Raw genomic sequence first — 22,017 nt, 5'->3', positions numbered from 1 at the left:
CAGCATTTGTCCAAGTTTACCATGCACTTAAGCATTGCCTTGAAGTGCCATGTCTGCGTAAAACGTGGCTGTATTTGAAACACATCCCTGCCTCACGATGCTGACATTAAAGGAAAACGCAACTTAAGTGTATTCTGACGGAAGTGTTTCGTTTCCTTCTCTTGCAGATGGGAAGCCAGTGTCGCTGTCTCCACTTGAATCCCAGCCCCACAGCCCTCGGTACACGGCGTCGAGCCAGCGGGAGCGCGAGAGCTTGGAAGTCCGCATGCGTGAGGTGGAGGAGGAGAACCGCGTGCTTCGCAAGCAGCTCAGCCTGGCACAGAGTCGCAGCCCCTCGCACCACCGCGGCAATCACTCCAAAACCTACTCCATGGAAGAGGGGACAGGCGACAGCGAGAGCCTGCGGGCTGGCATTGTGGCAGGGAACAGCTCCGAGTGTGGGCAGCAACCAGCAGTGGAAAAATGTGAGGTAAATAAACAAAAGGAACCTGCCAGAAACAAAGCTTGATAGATTTGATCCTTTAAGGACATTGCAGATCCCTATCTCCTTCCCCCTGAAACTTTCTGCTCAGAAACCAGCCTCTTAAAGGACTACTGGGCACAATTTTTTAGATATTTTTAAATTATTCTTTTTTAAAAAACTTTAAAACATTTAATCATCTGAATATCTTTTGAGTTATTATTTGATCAGAGTTATTTGTCTTTTTCATTCTTGTGTCCCCAGTCCTGGTGTAAAAATCAAAGCCTTGTTCCAAGCTGACTTCAATACGGCTGTGCTGATAAAGACCTGTGGCAAACTGACCCTGTGTGTTTCTAGATTAAATGAAAGTGTCACAGTGCTTTGAAACGCCTTATTCCTTTGTTTGTGCATCTGTACTAGACCAGTTCAGGGTTTACCGTTAATTAAATTGTGGCTTATGGAGCCAGCCTGTGCTTTTGAGTCACTTTCAGGAGTGTATCTGGATGCTACTGTGGAACCACCTGCTTTGTGTGAGCTGTGCACAAGAGGTGTGGTTAGCTGCAGGGAACAGGGGATCTGTTTCTACGAAGGTTTTGGGGGGTTGTTTTGGTTTGGTTTTCCCCATTTTATGCCCGTAGTTTTGTGGATGTCATCCAGCTATTTAGTTGTCAGATATCTGAATGATGACAGTTCCGAATCTGGATAGATCCAAAACAGAAAGTTTTGCTTAAAGGCCTTGTGCCAATCCCAGCTGGTGAAGATATCAAAAATAATTCCTCCATTTATTTTTACAAGGAGGGTAATACCTTATCACCTTTTATCTTGCTTTCTGCTGCTGGGAAGATAAAAGTTGAAAGAAAATAAGTGAAAGAGAAAAAGAAGTCCTAATTACCTCTTCAGATAAAGTCTATTTAATGGGCAAATATCAAATATCATTTAAAAATTATTTATTGCTTTCCAGTTGGACATCTTTGTCCATTGGTATGGAAAAAGGAACGAACATTATTTTAAGGAGAGGGAAAAGGAGGAATCTGTTTTTCATTTTCCCTCCTCCCGATAATGAGGGTCTGATTTTCCTCCCTGTAAGCATTTTGGCATTTCTTTTAATAAGGGAAGGTTCAGGCCATCAATAAGCAAACCTCACTTCTCCCTTATTATCATGCCAAGCAGTGATGAGCTGAATCTCAATTCTTGGTTGTTCAATGTACCAACCAATTTGGGACACAAAAATAGCAGCTTAAAGGAAGAATAGTTTAAGTGGCCTTCCAGTTTATAATGTTTTTTGCCAATAAATTTACTTGCTTAGTGGAGTTTAGCATTGTGCTGGAGGCAATGGTTATATAAAATACGAAACCTCACTTTATTTGCCAACCCCCTATCTCACCGCACACTATTTTGATAACGAAATAGCTTTTTCTTCTTTTTCTTAAGGAATTCACTCAGTAATTCAGTAACAGCAATGGAAGTTAAAATTAAACTTTCTTATTATCAGATTTGCCAGAGGTCTCATCGTTTACCCTATTACTGTAGATTCTGGTTCCATGTTTGTGTGAGTGGTATCTTGACTGCATTCACCCTCTGTTTTCAGTGCTTCAGCGGTGTAAACTAAATCTTTTTTAGCCTCTAACCCTGGAATATATCACAGCTTGAGTCAACAACTTGGGTAGAAAGAGACAGGGGTCCTGAGAAGAAGACTGGGGCTCTGGGGAAGACAAAGAGAGCTAGGAATAGGTTGTTTATTTAATTGAGGCAGTTCTTTGAGATTTACTGAAGCTGACATTTCAGAATCTAATTTGGGATGGTCTTTAGTGATGATTAATACATTTGAAAATGCAGTTACAATGAATGAATGTTAAATATCTGATAAAGCATAATCTGTGTGATAATAATTGTGGTCTATATCAAAAAACAGTGGGTTTGTTGCATTCCAGCCACCGCTTCCTACTCTGTTGCATCGCAGGAGGGCTCTTCTGATACTATAAAATGGACCAGCATTATACTGCAAGAAAAAGTCAGAGTTCCAACGAAGGGCCTTCTCCCTGGAGGGAGCAGATCCCTGTCATGCCTTCCCAGTAGGAGACAATTTTAACACAAACCTTGGAAATATAAGTAAGAGTAGTCCTTACACAGACGTAGGCACATCTGCAGAAGAGCATAGTGGTGATAGAAGCTAACAGAATTATGTGACTCTTTCTTATGATGTTATCCCAGTATCTTTCCAGCTTGTGCCTCTATAAACTGGGCATTTAGTTTGAATTAAGTGTGCATTTATAAATATTTTTAAAAGAGATTATATATTAGAAAATGGTTAATGAGCAGTATAGCATTTAATAGGTTAGCAGAATACTTAACATTTGAAGCATTCTTACAGGCATATTTGTATTGTTACTATTCTAAATGGTGTTGTTCAATAGGGTTAAGTGTGTAGTGCTCCAGAGCCACAAAGAACAGGTCCCCACCGACTTAATCACTGTAAAACACAGGAAAAACAGATGTTACTTGCCTCTGGGAAACATTTGTAGCTTATTTACATTTTTGTAACATGCTTTTAATATCTCTTAACCACATTCAACAATTATTTATGAAGGATTAAGTAACTGCAATGGAAGGCCTGGCTAGTACTACTGGAAAATTATTGAAGTATGAAATGCTTTACTGAAGATTATCTTTAGCTATAAGAACTAATTAGAGTTTGTTAAGCTTGTTATTTCACCATTCAAAAAGTAGCCTGAGGAGGAAAAAGAATAACATCTGTTTATCTAGGCACCTTATACTCCTCATCAGTGTGGGATCTAAGACCCGGTTCTTCATGTGGTTTTGGATATTTTCTTCCCATTAATATTACCCCAGAATGGACTTACATGAAATACTGCTTTCAGAAAGTTTTTCCTGGTCTGTAGTGGCTAAAGTAATAGTTTCTAAACCATGTTAGCATGCACCTTGGATTATTCAAACTCCCTTTCCTAAAGAAGCTTAACTTCCTTAAATGCCTTTCAGTGCCAGGGCCTGAGTGCTCTCTAAACTATTTAAAATCAAAAAGAGTTCTCTTTGTGTCCCTGATCCCCAACCTATAGGAAGAACAGCTTGATTAACTTCCACAGTGTTTTGATTAGCTGTTCTTATCTGTATGTATACGCAGAGGAAGAGTTAATGGAGTCTGGAAAGCAAGATGGATCATCATTTAATCTGTTGCTGCAGTGAGTTCCATTGTCTAAAAGCAGCTCCAGTGAATGGCCTGTGTCCAGACTTCTTGAAACATCTACTAGTGATGAACATGCCTATCATTCAATTTAAAAAGAGCGTTGTAGGAGGATGGACACTTTCAAGGAGCTCAGCTTAGTCCCACAGTGACTTCTGAATATCCAGGCTAGAGTTTGACGACTAGAATTATCATGGATTGTAAAACAGCGAGGAGCAAGGTGTAGCATGCAGAGCCTTGGTGTGAGATGTTTGGAGGGACATGTTGAACCAAACAGACAGGCTGCCACATGTTGTGGAAGTTGGAACATTCTTGGCTTATCTGGCTTCACTTCTAGGTGTTAGCTGCAGTCATCGAGGCCGGAGTTTGTGTTAATCACAGTGGCCAGTTCTGGTGGGATGAGGATACAATCTTCTAGCCATCTGCAGACAGAAAATGAGGAGTTTGAGAGAGCTGTGATGCTGCCAACCAGTTTCATAATCTGGGAGCTGATGCTTACAGTAGTATACAGAGGAGGATGCAAGTTATTTGAAGTGCTTCCTTCTTCCAGCCACTATTGCCCTGTCTTGCCAGGATTTGGCTACAGCCAGTTGCTCTCTATCCAAACATGTATTTGGAACAAGCATGGAGAAAATTGGAAGTAAAACTTTCTTTGTTAGGATGCAAACATCTGCAGACAGTTCAGGTTGTTGAGCTCATGTTGACTTACCAATTTTCCCACTATTTTGTTTAACAGTTAAACAATGAAGGAGAGGAAAGTGAATCAAGAAAAGGAGGAACAGACTGAGTCTTGCAGCATGCTGCAGGCAAAAGCTTTGGAAAAAAAGGACTAAGTTTCTATTCTCTCTGAGGATTATTGCTCTTTCCTATAGCTGATCGCAGGCAGGAATAGAAGAGATAAATAGTATCAAACACCACAGAGAGGCTGAGCAGAAGGTATATGGATGCCTGTGTCTCTGAACTGGAGAAGGACATTCAGAAGAGCAGCAAGTGCTGTCTTCTCACTGTGCCTTGGCTGAAACAGCATGCAAGACAACAGCACCTGCTAAAAGACACCAAGGAAAGCATACTTTTAATTTTGAAACAAAGTGATTTAGGAAAAGGAGAACAGATGCGGGAAGTCCTTGACAGAATCAACTCTGATTTTGTGGGGATTTGAAAGGTGGAGAGAGAGGCTGTGAGGAGAGCTTTTCTGACAAGTAGATGTAGTATAAAATGATGTTGACAGTGATATGACAGCGCTATTCTGTCAAAACCCATAAAATGTTTGTGTCTGGTCCAGTGTCTTCAGGTGAGTGTTTAAAGCAGGCCTAAAACTGTTCTCAGTTAATTTGATTTTAATTGGCATTGAAGGGAAGGCTCTTAGGTCTTCCAAAAGCCTGAGAAAGACCAGGTGGCAACCAGAGAGGAGGCAGTGCATGCAGTGTCAGGAATCTGTGCGTGCACAGGATCCCATGCCCATGAGTATGGTACAAAACACTGCTGCAATAAAAGTTGTCAATAAGCAGCCTCTGTTCTCCCCTATTGTTATCACAAGAGAGAAACATGATCAATTTTTGCAAAGTGCTGAGCATGCTCAACTCCCATTGACTTTAACAGAAATTTAAAGTGCTGAATACCTCACAGAGCTGTTGCCAAAGTGTACTGCAGTATCTTTTCTTTTCTCACACCTCGCTGGACAGACAGTTGCCTTATTAATTCAAGTCCTCTTAAAACCTCAGATCTTCAGTGTGCCTCAGCTTGTGAGGCACGCTAGGGCTGGAGGCAGCTGCAATGTTCATGTGGGGGTTGCACAATGGCACAGTCACTTGGCAATTATATGATTCAAATTGTGCCCTGTACCAGGCGATATTAATGGATGGGGCTATGGACCCGTTAGACGTGCCCAACACATGCCACCTCTTGTGTAAATCTGCTTCTGTTACAAGCCAGACTTTGGGAATCTATGACTATGTGAGGAGGCAGAATTCCTCATTTGTTCTCTGCGTAGTGGGCTTTCTGTGGAAAATGAGAGCTGTGTGTGTGAGAAACCAGCTAACCAAGCTTCAAATGGAAGCCAAATGAGGCTTCCCTGCAGTTTCACAGCTGTGTCCCCAGTTGCAGCTTTGTGCTGCCAGCATGGTGAACTCTCCTTCATTTCTGTGACCACTAAGAAAAATACGGAAGCTGGAGTCAAAACTTGCTAAGATTAATTTTCTTTTGTCCCCAGGGAATAGCAATGGCTAATTTTAAAACCAGAGAAGAGTAACTTAACAGCATTTTTCAAATTATTACTTGCTTCCTTAATAATAGTGACTAGTAGCGCCTTTTCAATTTTCCCTTCCCTCTTGAAGAGATGAGTAAACTTCTGCCTCATATCAAAAGGGCAGTAAGAAGGCACAGAATAAGTGATAGTTTACCAAGGTGCTGGAGTGGGGAGAATGTGGGGAGGAGGGTTGCATTTAGCTTCACTTTAACACTGCCCAGTGCAGCCCATACTGTGGTATTCATAGGCAGGGAAGTGACCACGTGCCTTCACAGCTTGTCTCCTATCTTATCACTGGGATGCACCCAGCCCCTGGCAAACCAGTTCTCCCACTCATGCTCATCCATCAGAGCTTGCTCTCCGTCTCCTTAGTTGCTGTCCTTAAGATGGAAATAATGCAAAATTTCTAAGAGCATATTTGCTTCTAATTATCAGACACAATTTTAAACTTCAATTCAGAAGGTTAAAGTGTCTGCATGTTTGCATGCTCAGAATTTTGTGTGCTGCTAAATGGGTATGTGTGTGTGTACACATGCACACACATATGCTCTTAGCTAGTAAATGCAATTCTGTTCAGATATCTGATGTAATTTAGGGATAGTAATGACTTTGGAATGATGATGGTGTTATAACTCAATTAAGATGTTTTTAACAAACTGCCTCAAGTGGGCTGCAAACAGCTGCAAAATGCCCACTCAAATCTTTAACAATCACTGCACTAAATAATAGCACTGTCATGTATGTGCTCTCCTTAATGAAAGATAGAACACAGGAGCAGGCTTTAATTTTTGTTCTTTTTGTTCCTTTTCTCCCACAGACCATCCACGTTGCCATTGTTTGTGCAGGGTACAATGCCAGTCGGGATGTTGTCACACTTGTCAAGTCTGTCTTATTTCACAGGTAAAGGTAGCTTTCTTCTCTTGTGTATTGTATATCTGATTATGGCTAAATAAGCTCTTTTTACATTTACTCTCTTACTTCAAAAGAAAGTCAGATTCCCTTCCCTGGTTGCTTTTCCTTTGGAAGGAAGGAAGCATGAAATTTATGACCACCACAAATAGATTCATCTGTGTAAAGATTTCTGCAGTGAATTAGAGGGATCAGAGATCCACCTGCTACTCCTGTTGCATTGTGGGAATAGTGACAGTATCCATCTGTACTGTAAAGCATCTGCACCCTCCTGAATGTTGTAAAATAATAATAATAGTAATAACAGCATTGTATTCATTTAGCCTATTTCTGGTATCAGTTTATGGCACAGGTGTAGATGTTAATTTAAAAGCCATACACATAAATACACACTGGTTACTTGACTATCCCAGCTTCCCATTTGAACATTTATTTTTCAAAGTAAACCTGTTACTACTGTCAGTATTATTTCATTAAAGTCAGATCATTTATTCTGGCTTTGGAAGAGCTACTTGCAGCCCCGCAGAAGGCTTTGCAACCTGGTTTTAGCACATGGAGCACAGTTAGATCCCAAAATCGAGAGGCATGTACAATGAAGACAAAACAACCAATTCCCTTAATAAACAGCAGCTCCAGAAAAAGAGAAATGGTATTAAACTGTGTGTGGGCATATGAGTATATCCCTTGTCCAGTTTAGTAATGTCTCTCAGATGTTTTCCAATGGTGTTGCAGAAGGTGGATCAAAATAGGGACCTGAGAGACTAATCAGATTGATTGACTCAAACAGGACAAGAAGACTAATAAAACATGCATAGAGTATAAAGAGTTTACTAAGGAGGTAGTTTCAATACGCTGCTTTATATTGAAAGATATTTTATACCAGGTAGGATGACTATTGTTCATGTCATGTGCTAATATCTTCTTATAGCTAGCTGGAGTGAAGAATTCCAGTCCCCAACCTTGCCCCTTATGTTTACCTCCAATCCTCTGCTGGAACAGTCTTAGTAATCACTCCCTTACAATGGCTTTAGTACACCATTTTAACTATTACCCATTTTTGGTAAGCTTCATAAAAGAATGTAAATTCTCACCTTGTACAATGTGGAAAAAGTATCAGTAAATATTGTTTAAGATGTTGGCTAGAGTGCAGGTGGAGAGGGGAAATTCTCCAAAATGTGAGAGCAACTTTCACTATCAACACATAGCCTTTGCAAGTCTTTCCAGAGTAGCATTTTCATGTTAAATGAGGGCTAGGAGCAGGAAAAACAATGCTAAAATAAACATAACAAAACCAAAACAACAGTAAAAATCTGTATCATGCTCTGTGCAGAATTTTTCTGAATGTTAAAATCCTGTTAAATTTTAAAACTATATCTATTTGCAATTAGACTTCTGAATTATTCAGTGTAAACTGGCTTTATATTGCAAAGATGTGGGGTGTTTTGCCTATTTTGATTGCTGTTTCTAAGGTATTTCTTGCAAATACGCATTCTTATGGTGCCATAAGTTATCCTAGTGGTTAGCTTCTCAGCGTTTTTCTCTCCTAGTACTTGCATCCATTTTGAGAAGACTAATATTCTGTAGGTTTCTAAATGTGCTGTAAATAATAGGATTCTCACAGCTCAAAGGTTTATACAGTCTCTTTCTGAGTTACTTATAGGAAATGTCCCCGTTTTACATAAGCCACTCATCTGAACAATTAGCAAACTTATAAACAATTCTGCCATATATTGGCAGAATTATGTAATTTGGAAATATATTTAATTAAAAATATGAAACCAAAACAAAGGGAAGTAACATTGGTATTTCTAAGTCTGGTGAATTCTGCCCTTGTCAAGAACATTTTTGCTGTTTGGCTAGCAGTACTGCTCATCTCAAAGGATTGGTCTAGCTCAGCAGAGGTGATCAAGATAAAGTCCAGTATAGCTAACGAAACTTTAGTACAGTTAGTTACATTCAAGATAACCTATCTCGCTTGTTTGCTCAAAACATACTTAAAGACAAATCTAAGTCCATTCCTGCCTAGAACTAGCTTTTCTCACTAGGCATTAAATTGTTCGCTAAAAGGGAATATGTTCTCAAAGAAGAGACAGAGCTTCTTACAGACATTTCTTCCTTATCTTCTAGAAAACACAGGCTTCTTAAGCATCTGTTGATGCTATGGCTACATATGCAGAGGTCCATGCCTCAGAAACACTCCTTTCTTGGTTCTTTGTCTTTGGAGTGGCAATGGTGAAGAAGGCTGGAGAATAAACAACAAGCAAACAACAAACTCAGCTGAAAATTGATTTAGAACCAAGATTCCTTGCACTGGTTGCCATGTGCAAACAATGTTATCCTGGAAACTGGTATGCACTTCAAAAATTATGATGATTGGAAAGAAGGCTTCTTTTATTTGCTAGGATCTACTTAATTGTAGGAAGGAAGGATGGAGACAGGTGCATTAGGAGGAATGAGTTAGGAGAGTTGGGAGGTGGTTGGTTCAGATGGTGGATGCTTCATGATATCAGTAGCAAGTTCACCATCTCACTTGAGGGTCATCAGTGAAAACACGCATGGAAATGTGTCTTCTTCTAACCCCTAGATGTGCACCAAGGAATGCATCCTAGCTGACATTGTCCAATAAGCCAAGCAAAACAGACATTTGAAAGGACTGTATGTTTCCAGTGGAGAAGAAGTTTGCTTTTTCTGTCGTAATCTTTAAAGTTAGACTACTGGTCCTTCATTTGTAGTATCACCACATTCAATCTCAAATATAGTTTTGCAAGAACAGAATGAACATGCCTCCAAACGTATTGTCAGAGCTTTTTTTTTCCTTTTTGAAGTTTCTGATGATCAGTGTTCAACAAAACCTGATACAGCAAGTGCAGAATTGGCCTGCAACAAGAGTGTAAGAGAGTGTATTGTATAATTGAAAGACGCTTGTGTAGAAATCACAGCTGTTATTATGTAGCCAGGCACAGTGTGGGTTCTCCTTGGGCAGCTGTACCATTACACCTCAATCCTGCCCTGCAACACCCTGAATACAATCTACTGGTTAAACAACTGGCCCCTCAAAGCAACGACACTTAATATCCTCATCTGTTCCTGCTGCACATCACTTGGTGTTTGTTGTAAAAGCACTGATTTCAGTGAATCTGTCTGGAATTCATGGCAATGTCATGTGCTTTTATTAGCATTTCCATGTAGTTTAGTAATTAAAGCATGTTTTAGCTATGCATTTTGATACAAAAAGAGGTACCTAAATTCCCTACTTCTGTAGGGAATCCCTGCTTCTCTAATAGAAAAATTCTGAGAAAACGAAGCCATGTCAGTCTAACCATCTTCCCTCCATGCATTAACATGTTTGTTATACTCCCAACTTTGAGCTAGAGTGCTAGATAGAGAGACACAAAACAGCAGGGGTGCTGGGTCATTAAGAATAAAAACTCCAAGAGTTTCTATAGATGGAGTGTGCAGTCTCTTCTCTCTTGCATGCATGTACAGCAAATCCTGCATATTGAACATTTCAGCTCTCCTCAGGTTTAAAAAAAGCAAGTTTCTGATTCTAGTCATACCATATATATTGTGAGACTTCGGCAAGCTACTTGTTCAAACCATTTGAGAAACTATATCTGTCTTTGGGTTCCAGAGAGTGGGAAGAGGAGAGGGAAGGGGTGGTGTGGTTGATTCCGTATAAGAACGTAGTTCAGAAATGTGTTTCATTCCCAATGGAAAAGGAGCCTGATTCCAGTTTTGTCTTTAGAAAACGTATGCTCAAGCCACAAAATCCCAGCAGCTTTCAACACCCAGTTTGACATAACTGACAGTCTGTTCTCAGGAGGAGACTCAGCAGAGCTGGGATAGTGCAGGGTTTGCAGACTGTGATAAATATACGTTGGCAGTGCTGCACAGGGGGAAGCTTGTAGAATGAGTACTTAGTCCTAGTCTGCAACTTTCCTGCTTTCCTGTCTTGGGCATCTAGTTCCTAATTATGACAGACTTTATAAATCTGTTGCAGGGGTGAAAAATCTTCTGTCTGAGCCAGTTTAACACAGCCAAGCTCATATCACTGTGTCCTAAGTGCAACTTAACTTTAGTTTTTCCAAAGCAAAAGACTAAACACCAAAAATGAAAGATACTGGGTCAAATGGGCAAAACGAAATGCAGGTGCTTTTGGAAACGGTGCATACTACTAGTATGCAAAAAGCATCTGCATTTCTTTTTCAAAACTGAAGCAGTGTCCTGTGGCTAATAGCTCTCCTTGAAACTTTTGCAACTACTGGTCCAAGTTGCATTGGTCATTTTCAATGTTTTACTCTGTTTCTGAAAATTGTAAAGCTTAGAATGCCACAGAAACAGCCCACGAGTTATAGTTTCATATTGCAAAGGTAATTTCTGTCTCTGCTTAGGTAAGTCTTAACTTGAGTAAGAGCTAAAATGATTTTTAATGTACTCTTATCTTTTCCAAAGACATGCTAAACACAGTGTTTCATTTGGGAACAACGAAAGGCCAAAATTACACAATTATAACATGTTGCTGGCAGTTAGGTTGACCTGAGAATCTGTGAAAAATTAACTTCTCTTTTGTGTCAGCTAATACTGCCTTTTTTTTTTCCTTTGTTAGTCCCTCTTCTTTGGAGAAGTCACTGTGGTTACTTCTTTAGCTGTACGCTCCGTCTATCCAACAGCAATAGTGGCACAGTAATGGTGAATGGGGTTTCGTAGTGTAAACAAAAACAGTCAACTAGACAAATGCTTTCTAATATGAAGTAGCCTCTTTGTTTTAAGAAGGCTGCTTATAACCTTAAAGTTAAGCATATGTCTAAGCATTTTTAAGATTAGGATATTAAACTGTGTTCTAGATTGCTGTATGAACAAGCTTTTTTTCTTAGAAAAAGTAGAATAAGGCAAAGCAAATGAAAATCTAAATTAAATAAAAAGAATGACATGTAATTTCCAAGTAAGAGTCACAAGTCAACACTGGCTGGTAATTAAAGCTTATGTAATCTAATGGCTGTATTCCATGGAGACCACTTTGCCTTAATGGAGTTAATTTGAGAATTTAAAACCTCTGTCATTGTTTCCAACTTTTCTAATGTGTCAGTCTATTTTGTGGGAGATTCTTCTGGCAGAAACTATAAAGCGTGAACTGGTTCTCTGATCCATATAGATGCATCAATACTACACACTTCTTTTCGTATTTTCTGGCTGTCCTAACAATGGAGGCATAATGGAGAAAGCAATTTTTAAAAAAATCTGCCCATGAAATCTCTTATTATTTCCCAAAGTGCTTCTATAAGTTAACACAAAACAAGAAGATCCATGAATGAGGCAGCTAGTGCATCTTTAAGATCTCTCCAATAGTTTGGGGAGCATTTTAATCAATACTGGATGTGAAGGGGTATGAAACATCTGTAATGATTTTCACATTAAAATTCTCCCTGTATGAGAGAAGGATTGTCATATGGGCATTAGGAAAAAAAAATTTCCCAAGCTGCCTTTTATAATTTCTGTTTGAAGTTCTTGTAACCATTTGTTACAGATATAAAAGGTATTACCTTGTTGTGCTTCCCTTAATAAAGTATAGGTTTTGGAAATAAACCCCCTGGGCTACTGACCTTTTTATATTCTTAGAAAATAAAATTCCTCTGTTGCAGAGAGCAAACTGTGCAACTAAGCAGCTGCTTTTTGAATTGCTAACAATTGAGCTATGGAATAATACAGAAGGGAAGAGTGAGTCTTGGTTCACTACTCCCTTTTTCAATTGTAGATTTTTGTATTTAACTCTGTGGCAGTGGCTGTTCGAAAAGAATGGACCACAAATGCTTGAGCAAGCAGATCAAAACTCTGATGAAGAATAAGAAGTTTTGAAATGTAAAAATAAGACGTCACGATAAAAAAAAAAATATAGAAATGGGTACCTCGGAATAGGCTCCTAAATTCATAGCCTGACTTTTAAAATTACTGACTTCTTTTCATTTTACTAAGTTTTATAGGACCTCAGCAATTCTGAAAATGAGAGCATTCATTTAAGCTCCTATATTTAGGCCTAAGAGCCTATATTTAAGCATCCATGCTTGAAAATCTTGGCCAGAATCTCTTTTAATTCACTTTTGAGGAAAGCAATTTAGGAAAATAAATGTGTGCTCTTTACGTATGGTTTACTTTGTCAAATAGTGTTCTGATCTTAAGATAAGTGGAAATAATTTAATATATGAAGATTTGCGGTTTTCTAAACAGAGTGGTTAAAATCCACTTGATTTTCCACTTGATGGGAAATACCCATATTTTGAAATGGCATTCTTCTGCATTAAGACATCAGTGCGTCAGCATTTTCCATGTAGCAGAAACTGTGAAAAGTTGTAGTTGGTAAAAATTCAGATGTTCAAAATCTTTGAGGTAAATGAGATTAGGTGATTTCTGGGCCTTGGGAGAAATTCTCTGGCTGTTTCAATACCTGCTTCAACAGTGAGGAATCCAGAAGACCTGGGTCTCAGAGTTCAAAGGCTGGCTGTTCTGAAACTCGGGACACTAGAAACATTGACTTCCAAACATATGAATTCACGTGAATACTGGGAATTTTCCAAAACCTATTGGTTTTGTAAGAGAGGTTTATCAAAATTGTCATATATTGACCTATATTATTCCATAGCTGCATATACTGTCATCATTTACGGTATAGTGCTTTCTAGCAGTACAGGATATAACCAACCTCTACCATGTGTGGTTCTTTTGCTCTCTTGACGTGCCCAGTGGAAAATGAGTTATATGGGATAACATACACATTAAAAATAAACACAACATACAGCTGTGCTTTGAGTTGTTTAGAGAAGTTGAAGTCAAAGGAAGTCCACCTCACATTTGGAATGAGGGAAGAGGAGGTTTGTGTTGGTCATCACTGTCTCCAAGACTTGATTCCAGGTTCCCTTCAACCCAAGAAAGATGTCCTGCGCTGAAGTCCTGAGGCTCAGGGAATTGGAAGGAACCTGTCGGGTCGTCTCATTAACTCCCCTGCTGTTGCAGGAAACCACAGCATTGAAATCCTTTTCATAACTTGATCTACCTTCACAACAGAAAGGTAGATGTTCTTTAACCAGAGCATCATATTTTTCCAGTTTCATGCCACTCAACTTCCACTAGCAAACTTCAGTGTCTTCAGCTGCTCGTTAAAGTTCTTCAAAGGCCACGCCACCCTTCTTTGTTACCCAAGTGAGGGATTCTCAAGCCTCCCTCTGAAGACTCAGGTATCTCCCAAACTTTTTAAACTGTAGCTGCTAAATGCCTGTGAAGGATAGCTCTCCACATGGCTATCCCTTAACTTGTCATAGGAACAATACAGTTTGATTTCAGTTTTATAAACCTCGTATCCCAAAGTGTCTCTGTCCTGGTCAAAAACCAATCTGAAGAATGGAATAGCTTTCACTGACACCAAATGGTACAGCAAAACATCTGAGTGTAATGAAAGGTAGCTTTCAGTGGAATCCTTCCCAATATCCTGATTGTCACCCCTAATTCTTGCAGGCAGTGATTCAGTCATGTTGGCAAACAATTAAGAGGAAAGATGACATCCCTTTCTCATATCTCTTGAGAAAGATTTCTCATCTTACAGAATCTCGTCTGTATCTTTTACAATGGATGCTGGTTGATCTTTAAGCTTCTGAACTTGTTTCATAAACACTTTGAAGCAATCCATATCTTTTAGGCTTTGCATATTGCAGACACCAGAAGAGGTAAAAGATGTCATCTGTGTGTATGCTGGTACTGTTACCTTCAGAAGGTCTTCCAGGTTTGCATCTGTGCTCTGTTGGCTTCTAGCACCATGCTAAGCCTCACATTTCACATAACTAAAATCTCGTCTGGAGTAAAATTTTCTGTGACTGATGCACATTTAGTTGTAGATGTCAGCGGGTCACTCTTCTGTTTTGGGGATATATTTTTGTAAGTGATAATCTTCTGCTTTGCCTCTGACACATACTTTCCTTCCAGCTGAATCTTTACCATGAGGCTAACAACTTGAAAGAGATTTCTGTGTAGGAGTATAGCTACTCCTTTTTTCTTTTTCCCAGTAGGAGCTGAACTAAAGAAAATGTCACCCACCTGTTCCCATTTAAGTTTCATACACTCTGGGTCATTCAGATAAGTATGAACTGCCACTGAACATCTGAGTGTCTTTGTATCAGATTTTTTCTTTTCAACTAGTGTGTTTCATCTTCAAATATTTTATATCAATTCCATTTAACTAAATGATGGTTTGAAAGAAGATTTAGCTTTCTTGTTTTTAACTGATTTTTTGCTCTTCTTATTCTACTTTGCAATATATAGATAAATGACCCTGAAAAAAAGGAAAAGAAATTACTAAAGAACACCAGCTGGGAAATAGTCCTACTGGATACCAGACTCAGCCCCTGCTAAGCAGAGGGACCTATGTGGAATGTGTATGTTGACATTCAACACCTATTTGCCTTGAGATATGGCTTTGCCTGTACCCAAAGCCACTGGTGTTATACTTTGTTTCTCTTGGCCTTTTCTCCGCTAATGAAATGTGTTTCCTGATCACTGCTATTTCCCGATTTTTTCTTGGCAAGGTGCCTGGTTACTGCGGAATCTGCGTGAGCCAGGATGTCCTCTTCTTCTCTCCTGCTGGGCTGGTGAAGCAGATATAATTGCTCTGATCCCTTTAGCTTGGTAATGGGATGCTCAGCAGCTGGCAGCCTACGCCTTTCCCTCTCCCCTCCTCACTCCGGGGCAAGCTGGAGATCGAAAGACCTTTGTCGTTTTGGAAAGCATGTTGTGGCTTAGTGGTTTGGATATTGTTAAACACAGATCAGCTGTGGGTTTATTCTGCCATCATGATTATCTCATCTCACATTTAAGGCTTCTAACCAGCCCTTTTCTGGTTTTCCTGTAAGCACGTAATTTGATCCACAGTGCCCTTGAAGCCAGTACAACAGCTTCACTGACATCCCTGGGTATTGGATTGGATCTTAGGTACGGTATTTCTAACATTGCAAAATCCAGCCATACGTTGCTTCTCACACCAATCTCCTGTTTCTGCTGGGAGGTGTGTTATGAACCATCATATGTATTTTTACGTTTTCTTGTGGACTTTGTTCAGTGAGAAACAGTATTACTCATCAAAGCAAGAAGAGTAACATTAAAGAGAAAGGCACATAGTGTTCATCAATGCAGGAAATGGAGAAAGAAATAACCTTCATATTTTGGGTTAAGCCCAAAAGTGTAATGAAAGTACATTGGCCTGGACTAACATAGATTTCCTCACTTCTCATTGACACAGCAGAATGCAGTAGCATCAGTCATCTTCCACTTTAACCAGCATCTGAAACTAAATGCTTCTCTTTTTAGATGAAAAATATCAGTTAACAAGTACACCCATTTACCTTTACAAATTTCACAGAAATGAGACTCCATTTCTGTGATCGAAGAAAGGTTGAGCCAATGCTAAAGTCTAAATGAACCATTTGTCTTAGTGGCTTTTGCAAACTCTGTCCTTCTCTGCTGACAGGGAAAGTTGCTAAGCTAGAGATAAACATGGAAGACTACAAATCGTGGCTAACTTCCACTGGTAGGTTTTCATAGTCCTACCACAGAAGTTGTTGCTTACTGTTCCTCAAAGAGAGAAGCAAGGTTAAGGGATTTAAAGATGGTATTTGTAATGTGCAAGTTCACATTGCTATGGAAAAATCCATGCACTTTGTCAAACCTTGCCACTCTTGCTAATACTGGCTTCACTCGTCTTGTTTTGAAGCTTTTCACTTAGCCCAAGTCCTGTAAGTACACAGGTGAACCCAAATCTGGTGTTTTGAAGTAAAATATTTTCTTTGTTCCTGCTTTTCTTCAACCTCCATCCCTCTTAGGAACAAGGACATTGGGAGATTTACAATCTCCATTCTATTTACTATGGCAGTAGCTAGAAGGCACTCACCTGAAACATCTAATTTTGGGTTCCCATAGGACAGCTGTTGATACCCCAAGTTTCCTGTGTAGAAAAGATGGCTGTAAACTCAATGGTCCTGGAATTTCACCTCATTCAGATGATTATTTTTTAACCTTCCCTTCCCTCCCTATTTCTCCACAGACAAGTGTTCTTACCACAAAGATAAATTACCAGGTTGACCTAGAAAACTGAAAGTAATCACTTTCACAGCTCGAGTCCCCAGAGGGGGATTAACTTGGCCTTCTTTTAAGAAACCGGTAGAAGGGACCAAATCCTTAGCTATTATAAATCATCACATTCCACTGAAGTCAAAGGAACTATATTTATTTACAACCACCTAGAAACTGATCCAGTATTTCTATTATTGTCACGTTTATTCAAATTGTCAGTGTCTCAGCACTTTGGTCACAGAGCAGGACTCCACCGAACATGCTGTACACTTTACCTTGAGACCTTAGACATAGATAAAGTTTTGTAAGTTCTGATGTTGACCTTTTACAGTAGGAATTAGAAACCTTTGAATTAATGCATTTCTCTCCCTTCTCATATCAGGCGAAACCCACTCCACTTCCACCTCATTGCAGATGCAATTGCCAAACAGATCCTGGCGACTCTGTTCCAGACATGGATGGTCCCTGCTGTGCGCGTAGACTTCTATGATGCAGATGAGCTCAAGGTAAAGAAAGACAAACACAAATGTTACTCATACACCTCTGGTTTCATGTCATCCCTTTTTTATTCATCTCTCTTGATTGGGCACCTGGGGGAGAACTGCTGGCTAAAATATTCTCCCTAGCTAAAACTAATTCTAACCCACGTGATTGTAACCCCAGTTACACTTAACTAGAAGATACTAAATCGCTAAAAGCAGTGCAGTTTCTCCACTAATGGAATATGTTGTTTAGCAGCTTAGAATTTTACTTGTTATCAAGAGAATTCTGGTTGCCCAGGTTGAATTGCATCTGATCACGTTATATTTTGCTAAGGATACTTCTTCCTAGTAGCAGTGGTGGAATCTTAAGTATCTTATTCAATAAGCCCAAGTCTGTTACTGGAAACACTCAACTTCCCTGCATTCCTTAAGCATGGGTGTGTAACACCGTAAGTACACACTCTGACGAGGTATCAGTATTCCATTTTGAAATAGCTATCTTCTTTATCTGGATGCCCTTTCAAAAGGAATGAATATGAAGAAAGGAGAGTTCCAAGGGAAAAAAAAAATCACTTACTCAAAGCATAAGTAATTCTCTTTTCATAGTTAGAAAGTTTAAATTAGATCACAGAGGCACGGCATTGAGTTTGAGCTGCACGTTTTCTAGCTGCGGAAGTAAAATGAAGTATTCAGATTTTAGCATTTGGAGTTGGTGGCAATAATTTGTATGACTTATCAGACTGTTCTGAACAGCACCCTGAAACAAGAAAAAAACAAACTTTAGCAAATTGCTCTGCTAATTAAGGGGTAAATTCAAAGCACACCGTGTTGTAGAATCTTGAGTACAGAAAGTTGTAGAAAGAGATGGAAAAGGAAAAAAATGATCCTTGATAAAAATATTTTGTTTTTATTGTTTTATTGGTCCTTCTACATGAAGCCGTAAGCTGATACTAACCTAATTAGCTAGAGATCTTCCTTCTGTTCTTTATAGCTTCATATCAAGGAGGAGATTTGTTCTTGTAAATCTTGTACGTGTCTATATTACATGTGCTTTTCTGCAAATTGTAGGATTTTACAGTGCTTAATTAGCCTCTCAGCTGGGCAAGACAGACCTCTCAGTGTTTTCCTTCTGGTCATTTGGGTATGGTCCAATCCAGTTAAGTAAATAATAACCAAAAGAGCTTACTTCAGTGATCCCCAACTTGCTGATTTATAGGCAAAACACTGTGCAGATATGAGGCTACAGAGCAAAGTCTTGTTTTGTCTCACCCTCTTCACTCAACTTTAATTTTTGTATGGCTGGTGACCTAAAGCAGCACTGGACTGTCTTGCATGTAACTCATAGGCTTTAGGTTGGGGACCGCTTTCTTACTGGATGCAGGTATTGATGCATAAATACATCTTTCCAGGTCTGCCACTCTTGCTCAGAGCTCATCATACTGCATACCAAGCAATTTCCCTGATTTCAGTAGCCAAAAAACATAGTATAAAGTAGTACTCAGCATAGATGGATGTGACAGACACTGCCAAAGGACAGCAAAGAGTTTTAAATATAAATGGAGTTTTAAAAAGCCAGGTATGATGCTGGCTCATATCCAGATCATTCTGCAAGTTTTAGCAAAGAAGACAGAGGAGCTGTTTACAGACAGCTGTTTACAGACAGCTATAGGAGCTCATCTCATTTGTTTCCTCTAGAGAAACATCCATTTGTAGCCTCTAGAGAGGATTTAATGATTGTTTTGGGTTAGTGTATTTCACCTGTACTCTTGGGAGCTATATTATGCTGTCCAGTGTTAAGAAAACATAGAGCTGATTCTGGAATGTTTACTACAAAGTCTACCTTTCTCTAAAGTGATCTATGAATCCAGTGTTACAGTATACACTATGTTTCAGTTTTAATGACCCTCTGTAGTTCTCTTTTAAACCTGTAATCAATACCAATTGCTGACATTTGAAAGGGTTTAGACTGAACAATGGCATGGGAATTTTCTGCTTAGCTTTCATTCACCAATGTTTCATGATTTTGGAACACATTTTAGCTGCTACAGAAAACATTCCATTTCATGTTTGTTTTTTTCCCTCTGGAAAAGTATAAGCTTCCAGCCTCTTACTTCTAATGCAGCAGGAGCTGGCATGTTAGCTTGAGCCCTTAAGTCCTGGGAAAAGTCCTGCTTCTGCTCCTGCTCCTGTTCCTGCTCAAACAGTGGAAGGAAGAACATAATGTTAGATCCTCCATAAATAGTATGGATGCTTTTTTGTTTTTGAGTTTAGAATTCAGGCAACACTTTCTACTAGAGTATTAATTTTTTAAAAGGCAGAATTTGGAGACTAAAATATTTGGCAATGTTTCTTAAGATATCCTGCAATTCTTAAAATACATTCTGTTTAGCTTAGATTTAGAGCAACCAGTGTCCTGAAGGAAGGTATAGAAAATAAGGCTCTGCAGTAGGTGTTGTTTTCTCTCAGGTTTTAGAGGAGAACTGGACGCTTCAGTGCAAGAAAGGGAAGACAAGGTACCACCGATTATCCCAGAATTTCTAGGGCCAGCAAACCAACGTATCTACTTTGTCTGCTGCTGTGAATTAGGCATGTCAAACGTTCCTTTTAAAATTTAGAGAAGACTTATTTTTCCTTTTCCAAGGTGACACAGCTGTTCATGTTCATCCTGCACCACAAAGACCCTACGTTCATTCTCTCCCTAGAGGTGGGTGGGAGCCAAGATAACAACATTTCCAGGAAAAGGGTCAGACACAGTTGAAATGGGAGCTTGCTGGATATATGTCTTTTAAACAGCTAGTTTGATGAGTGTAACAGCCAGTTCTACTAAGATGCTTGTAACCTTCCCGAACATAACTTGGCCTGTCTCCTCATTGCCTTGCCAATAACTACAAGGGAGATATGTGCTTAAAAGCTCTCCCTCAACTTAGAAGCTGTTCAGATTGTGAACTGTACAGCCAGTGCAACTCTCTCCCATTAACTAAACTTGCTACATGCAGTTAGTAATCAGCAATAAGCATCCTTGAAGTGTGGGCAGCTGATAATGGTGCCAGTAATTGAGCCATTCCATAGCTGCAGACTTCATTCTTGTTCTACTCAGTATGGCCCACACGTAACTCTTCCAAATTTATGTGGTCACATATGGCTGTGACTACAAACTGGAAGGTTACTTGGCACTGTAGATTCACTTCATATGATCACATTAGCCATGTTATTCAGCTTTGGTCCTAATGCAGTAGATGTAGCTATTACAGCAATGCATCCCACAAAATAACTGGAAACTGAAAATTGTCTTCTTTGAACATTAAATAAAAGAAAAAAACATACCTGTGAAACAGTGATCTAAAAGACCCATTACAGCTGTGGCTTGCAAATATCAGGCTGCAGGATATTGTGTTTTTTTCAGTCCAGCCTTACATGAAGAAACTCCAGAGCTAACTATTGAAGATGTGCAACATGAGCACTTAGCTTCTACGCTTCATTATTCAACGTGGAATCTCATGTCAGTTCACTCACAAGGAAGTATAGGCATTAAACCCATTGTGATCTGCATTGGCCCAGAGCAGAAGGAGCAGCTGATAAAGCAGTACTGTATGTGTGATGTGTGGAATACAGATGAGGCGAGTTTGTTTTTACAGATGTTGCCTGACAGACTGCTGACAACATCAGGTGAACTAAGGGAAGCAGAAGGTAGAATGAGCAGTTGCCTGCTCTGCTGTGTGTGAATCTTGATGGCCCAGATAAACGTAGTCTCTTCATCACTGGTAAAACAGAAAAGTCATGTCCTTTAACTGGTTCAACCCACAAACGTGCTGCAATTGATTTGTGAACTTGAAGGTAGGGATGGTGAATAGGTTTCTGCAATAGATGAACAAGTGAAATGTGAAATGTGAAAAGCTCCATAGTTTGCTGCATATATGGACAATATTCCAGCTTTTACTGTTCCCAGAAACAATAGACCACAAATCTCTCTATCAGTGCTGCCTTAGGTGATTTCGTATCAGAAATGTTATGTAGTCTGCACGCTCAGTCAAAATCAGTGTTGTGATCCAGAGAGCAAAACCAAGCTGGGATAAGGTGTGGCATAAATATCACCTAACCTTAGGCATTTACTTAAGCATGAGATGAGTCACTCCTTAGCCACTTCCATCTGAACTGTGAAGGCAGTTCACTAGGTCAGACGCTGACATCATTTTGTCAGATAGATGGGCAAGGGCTATGAGATTTAAGCAGAAAAATAAAGTTTAATTCTTTAATTATAATTGTAATGTAGCTGGGTCTCAGGGCTGTGCCTGTGCGCACTCCCAATGCACTTAAGTTACTAATTCCCAGAGCGGTCCAGGAACTCCCAGGCTAGTCGTCTGTATAGATGAGATAAAGGGCTGGTTTGAGACAGCAGACCAAGTTGAAACTAGGTGATTGACTGAACTGCTGGCCATCTGCACAAGAAGTATTTGAGAGATTGTTACAGGAGCTGTCCCAGCGGGAATTTCAGACAGTTCTTGAGATTTCCCAGGCAGTTCCTGCTGTGCCTAGACCAATTTGTATGCATAAATGTGTTGATTAACTTCCTGGGTGGAGAATCTGGTTGTCCCAGAGATTCCCAGAAAATTCCTGC

General features: G+C 39.6%; 1 protein-coding gene across 1 annotated transcript in view; it reads left to right on the top strand.

Moving 5' to 3' along the window:
• Positions 1–22,017, top strand: part of LARGE (like-glycosyltransferase) — a 301,741-nt gene that overhangs the window by 150,805 nt on the left and 128,919 nt on the right. The window contains exons 3-5 of the mRNA XM_009332983.1: positions 168–469; positions 6,722–6,804; positions 17,303–17,426. Coding sequence (XP_009331258.1) covers positions 168–469; positions 6,722–6,804; positions 17,303–17,426 — 509 coding nt within the window. The remainder of the gene's footprint in view (positions 1–167; positions 470–6,721; positions 6,805–17,302; positions 17,427–22,017) is intronic.

Source organism: Pygoscelis adeliae, unplaced genomic scaffold (assembly GCF_000699105.1).
Source record: "Pygoscelis adeliae isolate BGI_AS28 unplaced genomic scaffold, ASM69910v1 Scaffold38, whole genome shotgun sequence".
NCBI classification, from domain to species: domain Eukaryota; kingdom Metazoa; phylum Chordata; class Aves; order Sphenisciformes; family Spheniscidae; genus Pygoscelis; species Pygoscelis adeliae.
Note: the sequence above shows the minus strand (reverse complement) of the source record. Positions and strands in the feature narration are given on the sequence as shown.